Source organism: Lepus europaeus, chromosome 2, assembly GCF_033115175.1.
Source record: "Lepus europaeus isolate LE1 chromosome 2, mLepTim1.pri, whole genome shotgun sequence".
Lineage (NCBI taxonomy): Eukaryota > Metazoa > Chordata > Mammalia > Lagomorpha > Leporidae > Lepus > Lepus europaeus.
This window is the reverse complement of record NC_084828.1, coordinates 20,289,104-20,308,492: the sequence shown is the minus strand read 5'-3', so window position 1 is coordinate 20,308,492 and position 19,389 is coordinate 20,289,104. Positions and strand designations below refer to the sequence as shown.

Here is a 19,389-nt window from a genome sequence, read left to right as displayed (position 1 = left end):
ATTTTTCTTCCGTAGAAACAACAGTTCTAGGAAAGAATGCGCAGAACCAAAAGTCCTAATCAGGCAGTAACTACTTGAAAATGTTTTTTCTTTAATCTTCACAACAACCTCTTGAGGTGGTAACTGGAGGTTTCTCATTTTAACATGAGGAAATTAATGTTTAAAGAGGTTGAAAATTTTACCATAGTCTGTCCATATCACCAAGAGCTAAGATCTAAACAGAGATCTGTTTGAAATTATCCCGTAGTTGTGGAAGCCCTTGAACTCAGGGCCTTCAAAGAAAGCTCCTGTTGACAGAACTTAGATTGCTTCTTTTGTTCCTTGGCCTTTTCCAGCTCTGTTTGTCTAGACCTGTATCCTGGCCTGAAGAGTCTTGTAAGGGGCCCAAGCCCCAGGACTCATTGATTATCCAGAATGATTGCTGGTGGGTGCAGTTTCAGTTTCAAGAGAGAAGCATGTAGTTTATGACAGGTACTAAACAGGCAGAATAGAAATTGGAAGGTGCAGTTATTGTTTGAGAGGCAAAGGATAGCATTTAAACAGCAACAGGAGAGTAATGAGTGGTTCTATAGAACCTGAGTTATGTTAGGAACTTTCAAATGGAATGCTTATGTTGAGAGTTGTATTTGCATTAAATAATTTAATTGTGATATTTAGGATTATTATAATTTTGTTGAAAATTTAACATTGTAAAGTTAAAGCAGTTTTATCAGGAGTGGGTGTTATAACAGTTTTAAGGGAGTCTTTGTTGATATATATGTATATAAGTGATTTCAGTTTGGTATATATTCTGATCCTGGAGATTTCCATATTTTTATATGATTTTATATAGATAAAGATTGAAATGCAAATATTTATATTTAGAGAACCATGGTTCTTTGAATAACTTTCCAGAACACAAAAAGAAATTGGAGTTTTTCATAGTTTATTTCTCTTCTTTTCATGGTTAATTTCTCTTGACAGTCAAATATTTTTTAGTTTTTTATGATAATAAGTTCCAAATGTTAATATTTTACTTTTTTCTTCAATTTGATTTACTGGCTTTGGTTTTAATTGTAGAGTTCCTTTTAAAATAGGGGTGGGGAACTTCCAGCCCATGGGCCATATAAAGCCTGTGAAAGCATTTGGCTGATCTTGCCAAGGAACTGTGTGGCTCGAAATTCAGTAAATCTGTAGCAGGCTAGTTTTTCACTTGGTAATTTTGTATGGCCTGCGGGTGATGTTATAAATATCCAAATAACTTTTGGTGGAACAGAGGTTCCCCACCCCTGCTTTAAAAGGATATTGCTTATAAAGTTAGAGATTCACTGGATCGGGGTTTTTATTTATAATTTTAAATGAAAATGAAAATTAAAAATTTTAATGTGTTCTTCAGATGTGTTGGCAAGCCAAGAACAACAGATGAATGAGATAGTTACAATTGATCAACGTGAGTATTGTTGAATGCCCATAGTACTTACCTATTTATCAGTAAGGTGTTTTCTTTACTTGATATTGCAAGGTAGTAAAAAGGAGAACTTTTTGTGCACATGTTTATGAAGGATTTTAGATAAAAAAGAAAGTATAAGTAACACCTATATACACCAGATAAAAAGTTTACCTACTGTAGATTCCATTTTTCTCTCTGACCAGAGTAATGACTATCCTGAATTGAATGTTTATATTTTTACCAATTATTTAACAATAGGTACTTTATAGTATTGCTTTGCCTATGTTAAAACATTTTGTCTAAAATGGTGATATATATATATATACACTGTGCATATTCATTTATAACATGCTCTTTTGTTTAACATTTCTGAGACTTAGAAGTTTTGATATTTGTAGGTAGATTCAGTCATTTTCACTGTTGAATAGTATTTCTAAAGTGCTATGAACATCATTGAATGAGTATGTCTAAGAACATGTGTCTCTGTTTTTAGTATCACAGGGTTTCTACTTTGTCAGCAAGTATAGGTATTCTTACATTTTTTTTTCAAAATGGTATGAGTTTGTACTATCAACAGTAGTGGAATGTGAGTTCTCATTTGTCTGTATTTTCTCCAACATGTGATAAACCATTTCTATGAACAGATGTTTTAAAAACATGTTTTTATATTTTAAGTGTTCGTCTAATGTTTAAGCATCATTAGGTTATTGTTTCATACAAGGAGATCAACTCTTAAGTTTCAGATTCATAAACCATCATAGTGCATCCTGTGAACTCTTGTATGTTGGAAACTGTTTGAGTAAGGCTATTGTAATGAAGTCTTTTTGAGCTAGTAGAAGGGCATTTGTTACACCAATTACATTTAATGTCTTTCAGTAATTGTTTTCAGTGCTTCTGTTACAAGAAAAAAAAAAAAATTCTCCCCTTGTCATCTTTGCAGCTGTGCAGATTATTCCAGCATCAGTGCAGTCTGCTACACCAACTGCCATTAAAGTTCTAAACAGCAGTGCAAAGGCAGCTAAAGTACAGAGAGCTCCAAGGATTTCAGGAGAAGATAGGAGCTCACCTGGGAACAGAACAGGTATTTTACATTAACTATATTTCACTTCATTTCACTACATGAAAATGTGAATTTAGATAACTCTCCTGACAGTATTTAGACAGCACTGGTTTAAAAAAGAAAACTGTTTCTTCTTTTTGCCCTGTGTTAATTGGTAACACTATAGCCAATGCTTGCTCCTATTGTCAATTCAGGAAACAATGGACAAATCCAACTGTGGCAGTTTTTACTAGAACTCCTTACTGACAAGGATGCTCGAGACTGTATTTCTTGGGTTGGTGATGAAGGTGAATTTAAACTAAATCAGCCTGAACTGGTTGCACAAAAGTGGGGACAACGTAAAAATAAGCCTACAATGAACTATGAGAAGCTAAGTCGTGCATTAAGGTAAGCATTTTTTATTATTTTTCCCTAATATCAAGCTTTTCTAAAAATAGCGTTTTATTGTAGGTGTAAACTTTGCTATGTAGTAGTAAAAGTACATGTTCATAAAATGTTATTTTCTTTATGAAATAATGATAAAATTTACACACGTATTATATTAATAGCCTTTTAAAACATGTCTTAATAGCTTTGTGGTTTATAAAAAAGTCATATTCTAAGATCATTTATTTTAACTGATTTAGAAACAAATAATACTCTTTTCAGAACAAAAATGTTTTAATCTTTGAAATTTTTATTGTTTGCATAACAGAAGATGATATCATTTGCTTGTATGAATTCATTTCAGTTTTAGCAAATACATAGATATTGTATTCTGTTTTTATAAGTGGATACAAAATATTGATCCATTTCTGGTTTTTTCTCCTTTGACTATCTGCCTAAATTTGAGTTTTATAGAATTAGAATAGAGTAAAATTATTTTTAATTCCTTATGAATAGTATGAAATTTTTTGATATAACTTAGTCTCAGAAATTACAATTAGTGATAGAAATTCATAATGTACATTTGAAGTATTTGAAAAGAAGGATATGTAGGAATATCACAGGATTATGCATCTATTTTGGAGAAAGTAAATATAGTAAAGTAGTCCTACAGTTTACTCTGTAGTTTATATGCTTTACCTTTTTTTTTTTTTTAAATATTTATTTATTTGAGAGCATTACAGATAGTGAGAGGGAGAGATAAAACGAAAGGTCTTCTTCCATCTGCCGCTTCACTCCCCAAATGGCCACAACGGCCAGAGCTGAGACCAGGAGCTTCTTCCAGGTCTCCTACGCAGGTGCAGGGGCCAAAGCATCTGGGCTACCTTCTACTGCTTTCCCAGGCCATAGCAGAGAGCTGGATCAGAAGAGGAACAGGCAGGACTAGAACCAACCACCCACATGGGATGCTGGCACCTCAGGCGGAGGATTAACCCAATGTACCACAGCACCAGCCCCAACATGCCTTTACTTTTTACTGCTTTAGGCTTCACTTTGCCATTGTCTGCAGATTTACACTGAGAGCGTTGATTTTGTTTTCATCATACCAGCCTCCTCCCTCTTTCCCCCACCCTACAACATGCACACCCTTTCCACCTGCTGTTCCCAGCATAATTATATGGAACTTTTAGTTAAATCAGTGTTCATTATTATAGGATCATGATCATTTAAGTACTTCTAAATAGTTTACCATGATTTTTTTTTTTTTTTTCTTAAATGATCCTTTGTATCCCTTGGAATCCATAAGTAACCAAGATGCTTACTTTCCAGTATGTTTATCACTTACTCAGCCTCAGAAACACTTTGCCAATTGTGGAAATATCCTTTCTATGTAATCAGAATTAAAACTGCCATTTTTGACAGTTGATGCAGATTGCATACATACACGTCTCCTAAAATTAGATGCAAATTGTTAGAAGTAATAGCTAAGATGTTTGGGCAGGTATCTGCTTTTAAAACCCTACTTGGATACCCACAGACTTTATAAGAGTATCTGGGTTCGAATCCTGGCTCTGTTTCTGATTCCAGGTAATGCAAACCACTGGAGGTAGCAAGTGAGACTCAGAAATACTGGAGTCTTGTCACCCACATGTGAAACTCAGATTCAGTGTCGCCCATCACTGACTGTTGGGGCCTTTTGAAGAGTAAACCAACAGATGGAAATCTGTCTCTGTCTCTCTGCCTTTCAGATAAATAGACATCTTAAAGTGTCTGATATTCCCAGATTGATCAATGCAGCAACCACAGAATCTAAAGTTTTTTCTTTTCATAGACTTTACAAGATAATTGTTGAAAATATGTAGGAATGTAAAGTACTGTGTTAGGGCACCTGAAGAAGTTTACAAAATAGAAAAACTTCTCAGGATATTGAGACTTACTCTAAAGATATAATATATGACAGATGCTGTTTGTTTAATGATAAATAGGCAATAGAGTTGAATAGATAGAACCAAGAATATATTAATGTTTGACTTAAAGAAATAGTGGGAGAATAAAAGACCTGCTTTTCATTCAGCAGTGCTGGGAACTTGACTCTCTACTCACCATACCAGAATCAATTCTGTCGCTTACAGCTCTAAATTTAAAAAATAATAGAGGGTAACATCAGGATTATAGCGGTTTTTCACTGACTACTGGCAGTGAAAAAAGAGTCAAGTTTGGATTTGACCAATTGATTACATCTCCAGGTGGACTTCAGCCTGTCCCAGCTCTGGCCGTTGTGGCCATTTAGGGAGTGAAACAGCAGATTGCAGGTTTCTCTTTTTCTCTCTCGCCCTCTTTCTCTATTAACTCTTTCAAAAAAATATTTTTTTTTAAAAAGTATATACACACATGCTCAAAGCAGCTTCTTTATAGCATCCTCAAACCAGAAACCATCCAAAAATCTATCAATAGTAAATGAGTAAATCAGTTGTGATAAATTCAGACAATACCATAAGTGTATCAAAGAAAATTATTTACTGATGCAGATAATGATTTTGATGGACCTCACAAAACAATGTTCAGAGAAGGAATCCAGACCCAAAAAGATGCATACTGTATGAATATGTACCATATGAGTGCATTTATTTACTAGAGTTTAAGAAACAGGAAATGTTACAGCATTTAGGGATGCATATTTAAGTGATAAAAGTAAAAAATCTCAACATGAAAAATAAAAAGAAAACAATGAAAATAGATGAAACAGGCTATGTTTACCTCTTAAGCAGAGGTAAAGAGATGACTGGGAGAGGCCTGGAGGTCGTGTTAGATGCTCACAGTGTTCTGCTTCTTGACCTGATAGTTAACAGGTGAATGCTTACTTTGAAATGAACTGCTGAGCTGTTTACTTTTGTATCTTGTTTGTGTTATATATTTCACAGTTTAAAAAGGTTTAAACTTAGAAAAGGGATGAAAAGAAATCGTATCCATGAAAATGTAGGTACTGTATACCTTTTTACTTCATAATAGGGAAGAAATGTAATGAGTACTATTATGCAGTTCTGTGATACTCCTGCTAGATGAAAGGAAAAGGTAAATAGAATTAAAATGTGTGTGTCTTTTTCTATTTTATCACCACTTACCAAGAAACATGCAAGATTATAACCAAGTCTGTTTTCCTTTTAGAAATATAAAACCACTTTCCTTTTGTTTTCCTTTTTCCTCTAATGTGTTATTTTTTTTGTAACCTTACAAATTAATGTAGAAGTTTGTTTTGTTTTGTTTTGTTTTACAAAACACTGTATTTTCAGCAAAACTAATACTTAGGCCTTTCTGGTTTTTCTTTTTAGATTAATTAATAAAACTTTTTTAGCTCCCACATATAATGGAGAATATACAGTATTTATCTTTTCTGGCTTATTTCACTCAACATGGTGTCATCCAGTTACAACCATTTTGATGTAAATGATAGAATTTCATTCTTTTTTATAGCTGAATAATATTCCATTATAATATATATACATACAATCATATATATCCGTTCATTTGATTATGGACACCTTGGTTGATTACATATTTTGACTGTTATGAACATTCCTTCTATATAAACATATTGCAGATATCTCTTTGATTTAATGTGCTCATTCCTTTTGGGTATATACGTAGTACTGAGATTACTGGATCATATGGCAGGTCCATTTCTGCTTTTATAATAAATCCATGTTCTGTATTCCACAGTGGCCTCACTAGTTGACATTTCCACCAATAGCGTATAAGAGTTCCCCTTTCCACATCCTCACCAACATGTGCTGCTCTCTGTCTTTGGATAAGTCTTTCTAGAGGGGTGACATGATACCTCATTCTGGTTTTGATTTGCATTCTGATGGCTAGTGATACTGAACATTTGTTCATATATTTGTTGGCTACTTGTATTTCTTCTCTAGAGAACTGTCTGTTGAGATCCTTTGCCCATATAGTAACTGGATTGGTTGTTTTCTTACTGAATTTTTGGAGTTGTTGATATATTCTGGATAATAGTCGTTTTTTTGTGTAAGTAGGTTGCAAATATTTTTTCCTAATTTGTCAGATGTTAGAATAGAGAACCCAAAAATTAATCCACTTAGATACAGCCAACTGTTCCCAAAGAAACATTTTATTTAAGGAATACAAATTTCATAAGTACAAACTAGAAGAAAATGTAGGAAAAACACTTCATTACATTTGTGTTGATGATGACTTCTTGGAGTGCTACTTAAAGCAATTGTCGTTGTATGAGTCTGCTGTGTGGACTACTTCCTATGTTGGAACATTCTCTCCTTTATAATTCTATCTATTATTATTACCAGACACTTGATCCTATTTATATGATCACTTTAACACTTAATCCTATCTGTATGTTCACTTTAATACTTAATATGATCATTTTAACACTTAAGATGACATTTTTACCACTCAGCTTAATGGGATTAGGGGACCCATGGCAAGTATTTAAACTGTACCCTTAGAAGTATGTCCATAGGAATATATGCAGAACTATACAGCTTTACAGTTACAAACTTTCTCCTCCCTCTCTTATTTCCACTCTTATTTTTTACTAAGATATATTTTCTTTTTTAAAGATGTATTTTATTTATTTGAAAGACAGAGTTATAGACAAAGATACAGAGAGAGAGGTCTTCCATCCTCTGGTTCACTCCCCAGATGGCCGCAACAGCCGGAGCTGCGCCAATCTGGTGGGTGCAGGGGCCCAAAGACTTGGGCCATCTTCTGTGCTTTCCCAGGCCTAAGCAGAGAGCTGGATCAAAAGAGTAACTGCTGGGAGTTTCAGGCCAGGGCTTTAACCCGCTGCACCACAGCGCTGGCCCCTGAGATGTATGTTCAATTAACTTTATATAGATATGATTAGCTCTATGTTAAGTGAGGAGTTCAACAAATAGTATGAAGGAAAAAAAAAACCTGTCTGGAGACAGTCAACAAGGGCTGTTCAAGTCATTGCTTCTCGAAGTGTCAATTTCACTTCTACAGGTTTCCTTTTAGGTGCTCTATTAGTTATCACAGGTCAGGGAGAGCATTTGGTATTTGTCCCTTTGGGACTGGCTTATTTCCCTAAGTATAATGTTTCCAGATTCATCCATTTTGGTGCAAATGACCAGATTTCCTTTTTTTACTGCTAAGTAGCATTCTATGGTGTACATATCCCATAATTTCTTCATCCAGTCTTCGAATGACGGGCACTTAAGTTGATTCCATGCCTTAGCTATTGTGAATTGAGCTGCAATAAACATGGGGGTACAGGTAACTCTTTCATAAGCTAATTTCATTTCCCTTGGGTAAATTCCCAGGAGTAGGGATGGCTGAGTCATATTGTAGGTCTATATTCAGATTTCTGAGGTATCTCCAAACTGTCTTCCATAGTGGCTTTACCAGTTTACATTCCTACCAACAGTGGATTAGGGTACTTTTTTTCCCTACATCCTCACCAGCAGTTGTTGTTTGTTGGTTTATGTTTGAAAGTCATTCTAGCAGGGATGAGGTAAAATTTCATTGAGGTAAAATTTCGTTTGCATTTCCCTGACGGCGGTGATCCTGAGCATTTTTCATGTGTCTTTCGGCCATTTAAATTTCCTCTTGAAAAATGTCTGTTTAAGTCCTTTATGCTTTTTTTAACTGGGTTGTTTGTTTTGTTGTTGTGAAGTTTCTCGATCTCTTTATATATTCTGGTTATTAATCCTTTATCAGTTGCATAGTTTGCAAATAATTTCTCCTATTCTGTTGGTTGCGTCTTCACTTTCCTGAGTGTTTCTTTTGCAGTAGAACCTTCTCAGTTTGTCATAATTCCATTTATTTTCAACAAAAGTGCACATTATATTGGAGAAAGGATAATCTCTTCAGTAAATGGTGCTGACAAAATTGGATTTATATTTGTAGGAGAATGTAATTAGATCCCTCTTACTCACCATAGACAAAAATCAACCAAAGGTGAATCAACAACCAACATTTAAGATCTGAGACTATGAAGTTACTAGAAGAAAATGTAGGGAAAACCCTTTCTTACGTTGGTGTTGGTGATGACTTCTTGGATAAGGCAACAAAAGCAAAACCAGACAAATGGAATTATACTCAGAAGCTCCTGCAGGTAAAAGGAAATAATAGAGTGAAGAGACATCCAACAGAATGGGAAAAAATATTTGTAAGCTTCTTATCTGAAATTTTCTTAAGAAATTGAAAAGCCTACAGCATTTTTTTTTTTTTTAATTTTTATTTTTTGACAGGCAGAGTGGATAGTGAGAGAGAGAGACAGAGAGAAAGGTCTTCCTTTTTGCCGTTGGTTCACCCTCCAATGGCCACTGCGGCCAGCACATCGCACTGATCCGAAGCCAGGAGCCAGGTGCTTCACCTGGTCTCCCATGTGGGTGCAGGGCCCAAGGACTTGGGCCATCCTCCACTGCCTTCCCGGGCCATAGCAGAGAGCTGGCCTGGAAGAGGGGCAACCGGGATAGAATCCGGCACCCCGACCGGGACTAGAACCCGGTGTGCCGGCGCCGCAAGGCAGAGGATTAGCCTGTTAAGCCACGGCGCCGGCCGCCTACAGCATTTTTTTTAGAAAACTTATTTAATAAATATTGGCCGGTGCCGTGGCTTAACAGGCTAATCCTCCACCTTGCGGCACCGGCACACCGGGTTCTATCCCAGTTGCCCCTCTTCCAGGCCAGCTCTCTGCTATGGCCCGGGAAGGCAGTGGAGGATGGCCCAAGTGCTTGGGCCCTGCACCCCATGGGAGACCAGGAGAAGCACCTGGCTCCTGGCTTTGGATCAGCGAGATGCGCCGGCCGCGGCGGCCATTGGAGGGTGAACCTACGGCAAAAAGGAAGACCTTTCTCTCTCTCTCTCACTGTCCACTCTGCCTGTCAAAAAATAAAAAAAAAAAAAAAGTAAATTAAAAAACTTATAAATATTGAAAGTACAACTTTTGGATTATAGTGGTTTTTCCCCATAACTACCCTCCCACCCGCACACCATCCCATCTCCTACTCCCTCTCCTATCCCATTCTTCATTAAGATTAATTTTTAATTATCTTTATATACAGATGATCAGCTTAGTATATACTAAGTAAAGATTTCAACAGATCGCAATCACACAGACACACAAAGTGTAAAGTACTGTTTGAAGACTAGTTTTACTGTTAATTCGCATAGTACAGCACATTAAGGACTGAGATCCTACATGGGGAGTAAGTGCACAGTGACTCCTGTTGTTGATTTAACAATTGACACTCTTATTTATGAAGTCAGTAATCACTCGAGGCTCTTGTCATGAGCTGCCAAGGCTATGGAAGCCTCTTAAGTTCACAAACTCCGACCTTATTTAGACAAGGCCAAAGCCTACAGCATTTTAACCCAGATGATATACAGTTGGTGGTTTGTGGACTGAGATCCAAATTTATGTTAATGTAATTTACAGAAAAGGAAACACTGGACTGCCCGTTGTTTACCTTTCAAAAAAAAAAAAAAAGAGTTACAGACAGAGGGAGAGACAGAGAGAAAGGTCTTCCACCTGCTGGTTCACTCCCCAAATGACTGTAGTGGCCAGAGCTGAGCTGATCAGGAGCCAGGAGCTTCTTCCAGGTCTCCCGCGTGGTGCAGGGGCCCAAGCTGTCTTCTTTCCCAGGCCATAGCAGAGAGTGCATTGGAAGAGGAGCAGCCAGGACTAGAACCCGCGCCTATATGGGATGCCGGTGCCACTAGTGGAGGATTAACCTACTGTGCCACAGTGTTGGCCCCTGCACGTTGTGTGTGTGTGTGTGTGTGTGTGAGAGAAAGGGAGAAAGATCAAACATAAATATCATATGTTTACTATTCCAGAACTCGGCAAAAATGACATATCTTCTAGGTCAGGCTTTTCATTAATGGACTCTTGATTAAGCCGAGTAACTGCTAGAATAAAATCTTGCTAAATGCGGTAGTTTATATCAGGTCAAATAGTTCTTCTGTACAGCTAAGTCTATGGGCAGTGCAGACTGCTTCACAGTCTGCCAGACCAGAAAAGAATTTGATTAACTTATTTTTCCTGTTGTTGGCGTTGGCAGTACAAAGTGATAAAGTCTGTTTTCCAGTGTAAATGCTAAATCCAACTTGTCTGTTTCTGTTTCCCTTGAAAGCGTTGTAAACTAGATTTTTGGTGTAATTTTTCTGAAATCTGCTTTATGTAGGTTTAGAAACATTGTTGTGTAATATACTTTTACTGTTTTTCTCTGTCTTCTGTTTCTTCTAGCTGCTTTGCTTAAACATTTGAAGCTCCCTACTGGGCTTGGATAATTTCTCTGATACTTGGAAAAGCCTTCATGTAGTAAAATGATAAAGAGGAAATCATGCCTATACCATTTGAGATTTTATAGATGACAGAAAAGTGGACAGACATTCCAGTGACCCATGGAATATTAAACATTTTTTATTCTGTGGATTCTTATTAACATGGTGTATATTTTTATAAAAAGCTGTCAGTCAGTGTGCTAAGAGCTTAAAGATTACCTTTGAATCCTTAGCAATTCTGAGTTTTTCACCTCATTTTATAGATTAAGAATATAAAGGCTTAGAGAGGAAATGTTTCGTTCCTGTGGTCACAGAGGTAGTAAGTTGAGATGGAAAGTTTTGAATTTTGATTTTCTGACTCTAAAACCCTTGTTCTTAGGTTCTGCTGCCACTCCCAAGAGTGTTTGTTTAATAATTATGTTTATTTTTAAAAATCAGTGTTTCATCATAATTGTTGAAAAAATGTGTTTGAAAAATTTAATATATGAGGTCTTATACTGCTGAATATTCATTCAGATTTTACTGAGTAAGATTTTTAAGTTTCCTTGGGTAGTTCATTAAATAGTCTGTATAACTTCAATGTTTATTGTCACTATGGATGCATTACTTTACCAGGTTTCTGCTTGTGGAATAGTGTGTGAAATATTATTAAAAAAGGTCATATTTATTTTTTATATGGTTCTAATGTACTTTTCTCTTTTAAAGGTATTATTATGATGGGGACATGATTTGTAAAGTTCAAGGCAAGAGATTTGTATACAAGTTTGTCTGTGACTTGAAGACTCTTATTGGATACAGTGCAGCAGAGTTGAACCGTTTGGTCACGGAATGTGAACAGAAGAAACTTGCAAAGATGCAGCTTCATGGGATTGCCCAGCCAGTCACAGCGGTAGCCCTGGCTACTGCTTCTCTACAAACAGAAAAGGATAACTGAGGCCCAGTACCTTCTGGGAGTCCGAGATCTTTCTTAAATATTTAGAGCAAGTATTGCTCTTATCTTTATTACTGAATTTGGATCTTCTCTTATTTCTAGACTGTACAATCCAGTGCATGATTTTTTTATAAATATTTCATACTCTTGTGAATTTGGATCTTTTTACTTTGAGCATATATTTTAGAATATATGTATGTTAAAGGATCACCACAATATCTGCCGTGTGAAAGCGGGTCCATTGTGGGATAGTTTGTTAACAGTTAGGAAAGCTAAAGTGGTCAGTATTAATGTCTAGCCCTACCAAAAATAGCCAGTAGCATCTGAAGATGAAAAATAAATAAGTATCTCCAGGAAACAGTATGGCTTAACTATTTTTGAAAATATAACTTTCCCCTCTCTGCTGCTTTAGATGTAGCTTTACATAGAACCAGAAAACGGAGTTTCTTAGCTAGAGCATTTGTGCCTGTTTCATCTAATCAAGCAGAGCTAAAATGTTCATATCAAATAAAATTATAATATTAATAAATTACTAAACTAAATATCAGGTTATTAAAGTAATTTATATATTTGCAAGCAAAGTTGACTGGCAAAGAGCAGTTCTGATGGAGATCCAGGTTTAAATGTGGCTTAACTCAGCCAGTGACAGATTTTTCTGTATAGATTATTCGTATTGTCAAGCCAAGAATTTAAATTATTTTGAAAGAGACATTTACTAATAAAGCAGCCATTCAAAAATTCTAAAATGATCTCTGTTTTTCTATCAGAGATTTAAAAAACTGAAAAGATATATACCTCAGCCAGAAAATACATTTGGTTTGGTTTAGCATGGCTTCCTTTTTCTTTCTTTTTTTTTTTTTTAATTACTCTACAGTAGCAGCTTATTAGGCAGAACAGCTTATATATTCCGTGTTTCTGATAAAGTGAAGACTTTAAATCAGTCAGTAGTACTTTACCTTTCAAGATACTAGTAATTACAATAGGAAAATTGGACCTCCATTATAGGTAGTCTTCTCTTTACAACTTCCCATTTATTTTTTTTCTTTTGAGTATTACATATGTTTGTACAATTATCTATGTACATGTGCAGTTTGCCACTTTGTATGTGCACTTAAACACATTTATATGAAGACATGATACCCAAAAAGAAAATCATTAAATCATTTTGAAAACTCTTTAACTAGCTCCTATATATATGAAGTTCCTTACCATGAGCTAACATACTAAACAAAAAAGCTAGAAAATTTTTTTTCTTTTCGTTTCTTTTTACTATTGTGTGTTTGTTTCCAGGTATTAATACAAATAAAGACAAGAAAGACTGCAAATAACTTTTAATCCTCTTACAAAGAAGATTGATTCTCAAATATTACTTTATGCATCTTCATCATTTCCTTTACATCCATAGCCCAGGACAGCTTTAGAGAAGCTTAGTTAATGCTTTTCACTAATTAGGAGGAAATGGTGATAATGTTGTTAGAAGTTGCTGCTACCAATACTAGGCAGAGAGCTCTGATCTTTTCTGCTAATCTTAAATCATAATTTTAAGTGCTGTGTTATTGGACTGCGGTTATATTGTCCATTTATATTGCTATCTTAAATTCAAGATTCTGCAGCAGTTCTAAAAAGAGTAAAATTTGTAATTTCCATTGTTACTTCTTTATAAGCACATAAGAATAGACTGACAAATTGTTAGTAAAATTGGGCACTTTGGTTGCAAGAATATCTCAATAGAATAATATTAAATAATATATTGAAGCCCCAGCTTCAGATAACAAATAGCTAAACAGGATCTGCTTATGTCCTATGGAGTTGATTAATCAATTTAAAAACATAATAAAGTATACTCTTTTGGTATATTATCAGGAGTATAAGAATATTGACTTTTAGATTTAAAATGTTTTTGGAAAGACATATTAAAATTTTAGCCAAGATAACAAACTTCCTTTATGTCTCACTTACATGTATTTAGGTTTTTAAGGCAAAGGATAACAGATTTCTTTAAGATCTCCAAAATCAAACTGTTGTTTCTTTTTCTCCTTTGGCCATTACTCAAATGCTTTTTTTTTTTTTTTTCTCTTTTTTCCTTTGGCAGTTTTTGTTTCATTCCTCATAATATGAACAGAGACTTTCACACATTATCAGATGCTGTTTCTTTTCTTCACCTCTGTCATGCTATCATCTTCCGCACCCTGACATGAGTAATGTGACTAATTGACTAAAGACACTGTCAGTACTTTGTGTCAAGTATTTCCATTGTCCTTATTGAGGTTACAGTTATCAGAAAGCCAGGTAGTCTTCTATTAAAAGATAACGTGTTGTAAGAAAATAAAATTCATGCTATTCCAAAGGAAAAAAGATAAAATCATTGATCGGCCTTTGTATCTTACAAGAATAATGAAATTTTCACTTCTGTGTTAGAACTGTTTTTCCCTGTGAGGTTTTCTTTGAGCCAATTTTCAAATATACCTTGCTAGCCTAAATTCTGAAATGTGAGTTGGTATCAGAAAATCAAGCTAATTAGGCAGAATTTCTGAGTGTGGTTGATCTTCACATGGATCAACTGATAACATTAATTTTTTTATCATCCACATCATTTAATTAGGAAAAATTGATTGTTTTCTCCCAAGACTAAAGGTGATACAAAGTATATTTCTTCAAAAGGTTCTGCTTTGATAGTGAGTGAGGTCTGTTTTCCTTGTTCATCATTTTATGCTACTGCCTCTTAAAAAGGACTAATGTATATGTACCTTTGGGATAGCACAAAAACATTTTAAAGTTCACAATTAAAAAAGAAACCTGTGAATAAGTTAATGTCTTCAGACCTAGAGAGTGTAAAGAATACTAAAACTTCAATATCTCAGTTGCCAGGAAAAAACATTCTCAGTCTTTTGTAAAAGGGAGAAAAATTTTTGCATACATTTTTACTCTTTAAATAAAGACACTTATACTGTCATAATAACAATTATGTATTTCTTTGTGGTTTTTATTTTTACTGTAATTTTACATAAAACAGTTATTTTCTATTTTTACTCAGATAAAAGTATTTGTGCATAAAATGTAAAAAATAGTAAAATGAGAAAAAATAAAATATACACTATGTTTCCATGTTGTTTAAAGGGTTTTTTTCCTGGAAACAAATTCCCAGAATGTTTGGTTGGATGAAACTTGACAGTCCATTTGTGGTGTATTATTTCTTTGTATTTCTTTACTTAAAAATAATCAGTTCGGGAAGAACAGATCTGTTGAACTGAAATTGTTGGCACAGAGTAGTCCCATTTTCAGAAAATCAATGAGGCCCCCTCTACAAAGCCAAACAGTTTTAGAATAGTGGCAGGTAAATTGGAAAGACTAAGTACTTGTCAAAAGGCAAGCTGATGATTGTTGACCGTAAATGCTATGTCTAATCTTTTTAAAATATAACTTAAACAAACCTGTTCATGTTGGCTGCAGTTCAGAAAGAGCCAGAGTACAGAGGATGGAAGGGGTGAGGAAAAATATGACGGTGCCTTTGTGTGTGGTTAAGCAGTGATTAAACGTTGACATGCTTAAATAAGAAATTATAGTTTGAGTGAAATGAATTGCTTTAAAAATAGTTCAGTTTTATGTAGTTTGAAGTGATGAAAGCCATCAGGACCTTAGTGAGATTTATGAGGGACTTCAAAATGTTTATGGAAATGGAATTAAACGGTAAGTTTATTTTGATGGAAGATATTAATTTGCAAATCAAACACCTGTTTTAACATGCTTTTTGTGGTGAACTGACTGCTTTACAGTACTTATTTTATTTTTGACAGGCAGAGTGGACAGTGAGAGAGACAGAAAGAAAGGTCTTCCTTTTGCCGTTGGTTCACCCTCCAGTGGCCTCCGCGGCCGGTGTACCTACCGCGCTGATCCGAAGCCAGGAGCCAGGTGCTTCTCCTGGTCTCCCATGCAGGTGCAGGGCCCAAGAACTTGGGCCATCCTCCACTGCACTCCCAGGCCACAGCAGAGAGCTGGACAGGAAGAGGGGCAACCGGGACAGAATCCGGTGCCCTGACCGGGACTAGAACCTGGTGTGCCAGCACCGCAGGCGGAGGATTAGCCTATTGAGCCGCGGCGCTGGCCTACAATACTACTTTTAAAACTTTCTGTGGGGGCCTGCGCTGTAATGTAGCAGATTTAGCTGCCATATGAGCACTGGTTCAAGTCCTCACACTTCTGATCCAGCTCCCTGCTAATTACCTGGGAGAGCAGTGGAAAAAGGCACAAGTACTTGGGCCCCTGCACCCACATGGGAGACCCAGATGAAGCTCCTGGATCCTGGCCTTGGTCTGGCCCATCTCTGGCCTTTGGGGCCATTTGGGGAGTGAACCAGTAGATGGAAGACTCTCGCCCTCCCTCTCCATATCTCTTGCCTTTCAAATAAAATTAATAAACTCTTAAACAAATTGGTAAAAACCATGTTTTTGCTTTCCGATTTTCACAGAAACTTGTGAAAAAATAGGTAGTGGGGAGGGAGAAATGAGTTATTTGTTAATGAGTATAGTTTTAGTTCTGTAAGATGAAAAATTAGATTGGTTTGCACAATGAAAATACCTAGCAGTACCAAACTGCTTTAAAATGTTTCAGATGGTAAATTCTGTATTATGTATAGGAGTATTTTACTACAATTGAATGTTTTAAATGAATTCCTAGAATTTTAAAAGTCATTATAATTTACCAAATTAACTATAAACGGGTATCAGGGACATGGTCACCTCATAATCTCATGATATAAAGCAGACTAGAATTAGAAAAGACCTTGTAAACCTAATGAAAGATACCTAAGCAGAATGGATTGTGCCTGTTCCCACTCAGTCCTGCTAAGATTTAGGAAAAGGGAAAGAGATCTGCTGTCACCATTTAACACTGTGTGAAATAAGGCAAAAAAAAAAAAAAATGAAAAGCACACATATTGGAAGAAGTACAACTGTAGAAGGCATCCTCATAATGTCAGAAATGCTAAAGAATTAATGGTTACTATGATTAAATCCATTAAGCCAGGTAATTACTTATAATTACACTATAGGTAGTAATACACGAGGTCCCCATACAAAATTCAACTTCATTTCTACATGCTGCTATTTCAGTTGGAAGTTGAAATTCTAAATTCTCTGTTTACATACTATTAACATGAAATGGAAACAGCAAAATTTATGTTAAGACCTATCCAGTGAAAACCACAGAAACTTGCTATGAAATTAAAGAAAATCTAAGTGGGAAGAAATATAATTGTGGAAAGGAAGATTCAATTTGTAAATTTATGTTTTACATTCCAAAATGTAAATTCTGTACGGGCTAATTGCCCCTAACTTGACCAAAGGGTAATTGCAATCAAAACTCTGGCAGTCTTATTTTGCTGATTATAAAATTTATATGTAATCCAGAATAGCCAAAACATTTTTAAAAATTGGTAAATTTGCACTTTGTAACACTTGCTATATAAAGCTAAAGTAATCAAGATTGGAATTGAGCTAAGAATAGATACATAGGGGACCAGCGTTGTAGCACAGCTGGTTAGGCTGCTACTTGTGATGCCATTTGGGTTAAAGCATCAAATACTGGCTGCTCTGCCTCCAGTCCAGCTCCTGGCTTCAGCCTGGCCACCCATTTGGGGAATGAACCAGTAGATGGAAGATATTTCTCCCTCTGCCTTTCAAATAAATTTTAAAAAGAAAAAATAGACCTATAGAGATACAGCTAATTGATTTTTCACAAAGGTAGTAGAAAGGGAAAGGATGGTCATTTCAACCAATGTTAGATACATATCGATGATAGATATGGAGAAAATTAAACTTAAATCCTTATCCCATGCCACTTCAAAATAGATTATTGGCCTAAACCTGAAAGTTCAAACTAAAAGTTCATAGATAAAATCAGGAGAAGTGTGTTGTGACCTTGGTGGGTAGACAAAGATTTCTTAGGTAAAACTTTAAATAAATAAATATATATATATATATATATATATATATATATATATATATATATATATATTTGAAAGCCAGAGTTACACGAGAGAAAAGGAGAGGCAGAGAGAGGTCTTCCATCCGCTGTTTCACTCCCCAGATGGCAACAATGGCCGGAGATGCGCCAATCAGAAGCCAGCCCAGGAGCTTCTTAGGGATCTCCCATGTGGGTGCAGGGGCCCAAGGATTTGGGCCATCCTCCACTGCTCTCCCAGGTCATAGCAGGGAGCTGGATTAGAAGTGGAGCATCCAGGACTCGAACTGGCACCCATATGGGATGCTTGCACTACAGGCAATACCCATTATGGCACAGCGTCAATCCCTAGGTAAAACATTAACAAAGCAAAACCAGGGAGTGAGTGTTTAGGCTAGTGGTTAAGATGCCCACCTACATATCAGAGTACCTGGGTTAAATTCCCAGCTCCAGCTCCGTGCCAGTTAAGACCTTGAGAGGCAGTAGTGATGGCTCAGGTAGAGACCTGAACTGCATTCCCTCCTGGCTTCAGCCAGGCCAGCGCCAGCATTGCAGGCATTTAGGGAATGAACCAGTACATGGGTGCTTTCTGTGTTTCTCCCTGTCAAACAAAACAAGACCCCCCAAAAAAAAAAGTACCAATTTTATCAAAAAAGTTTAAAAACCTTTGTTCTTTGAAAGATCCTATTAAAATGAAAGGGCAAGACACAGATTGGGAGAAAATGTTTGAATATGCATATCTTATAAAAATGTCTTTCAATATCCAGTAATGTGGATTTCAACAGACTTAATAAAAAAAGATGCACTTGTACTTAAAAATGTTGCTGTGGATTCGTTCTGAAAGGAGGAGCGTGGTGGGGGCAAGAGGCGTGGAGTCACCACACAGACCCCGGGAGCTGGGTGAAAGCGGGCCAGAGGCGAGCAGCCCGCAGACTCGTTTATTTCAGTTGGTACAGCTCCCAGTTCAGTGAAGGACAGAGTGAAAAGACTGAAGTCCTACAAAGCATAAACCACATGTCCTGGGCTAATGATGTAAAGAGCGCTTCTCAGAGGAAGAGGTATAAAAAGTGAGGTCTGGGTAAGGAGAGGAGCCAGCTCCATCCTTTTGCACTACGCTACGGAAATTGGGCTTGTGTTCTGAGGACAGCGAGAAGCCATGAAAGCATTTTAGAAAGTAGTTTGGTGGGGTCCAGTTTCCACAATAGTGAACTGTGTTGCTTTGTGGTAATTTGGTACTATTATTTCTTGAGAAGTAGTTGCAAGTCTGGAGTTCAGACATATATTCGTTATTGTTGTTTCCACTTACAAAGTATTTTTCAGGAATGCTTCTCCTCTGTAGACTGTAGTATAAATACA

The 19,389-nt window shown here is 36.2% G+C and overlaps 1 protein-coding gene across 3 annotated transcripts in view; it reads left to right on the top strand.

Annotated features, from left to right (window-relative positions):
• Positions 1-15,178, top strand: part of GABPA (GA binding protein transcription factor subunit alpha) — a 46,670-nt gene extending 31,492 nt beyond the window's left edge. For all 3 annotated transcript variants that reach the window (XM_062206461.1, XM_062206479.1, XM_062206470.1), the window contains exons 7-10: positions 1,376-1,429; positions 2,370-2,510; positions 2,684-2,876; positions 11,850-15,178. In XM_062206461.1, coding sequence (XP_062062445.1) covers positions 1,376-1,429; positions 2,370-2,510; positions 2,684-2,876; positions 11,850-12,078 — 617 coding nt within the window. In that variant the 3' untranslated portion in view covers positions 12,079-15,178. The remainder of the gene's footprint in view (positions 1-1,375; positions 1,430-2,369; positions 2,511-2,683; positions 2,877-11,849) is intronic.
• The last annotated feature ends 4,211 nt before the right edge of the window (positions 15,179-19,389 follow it).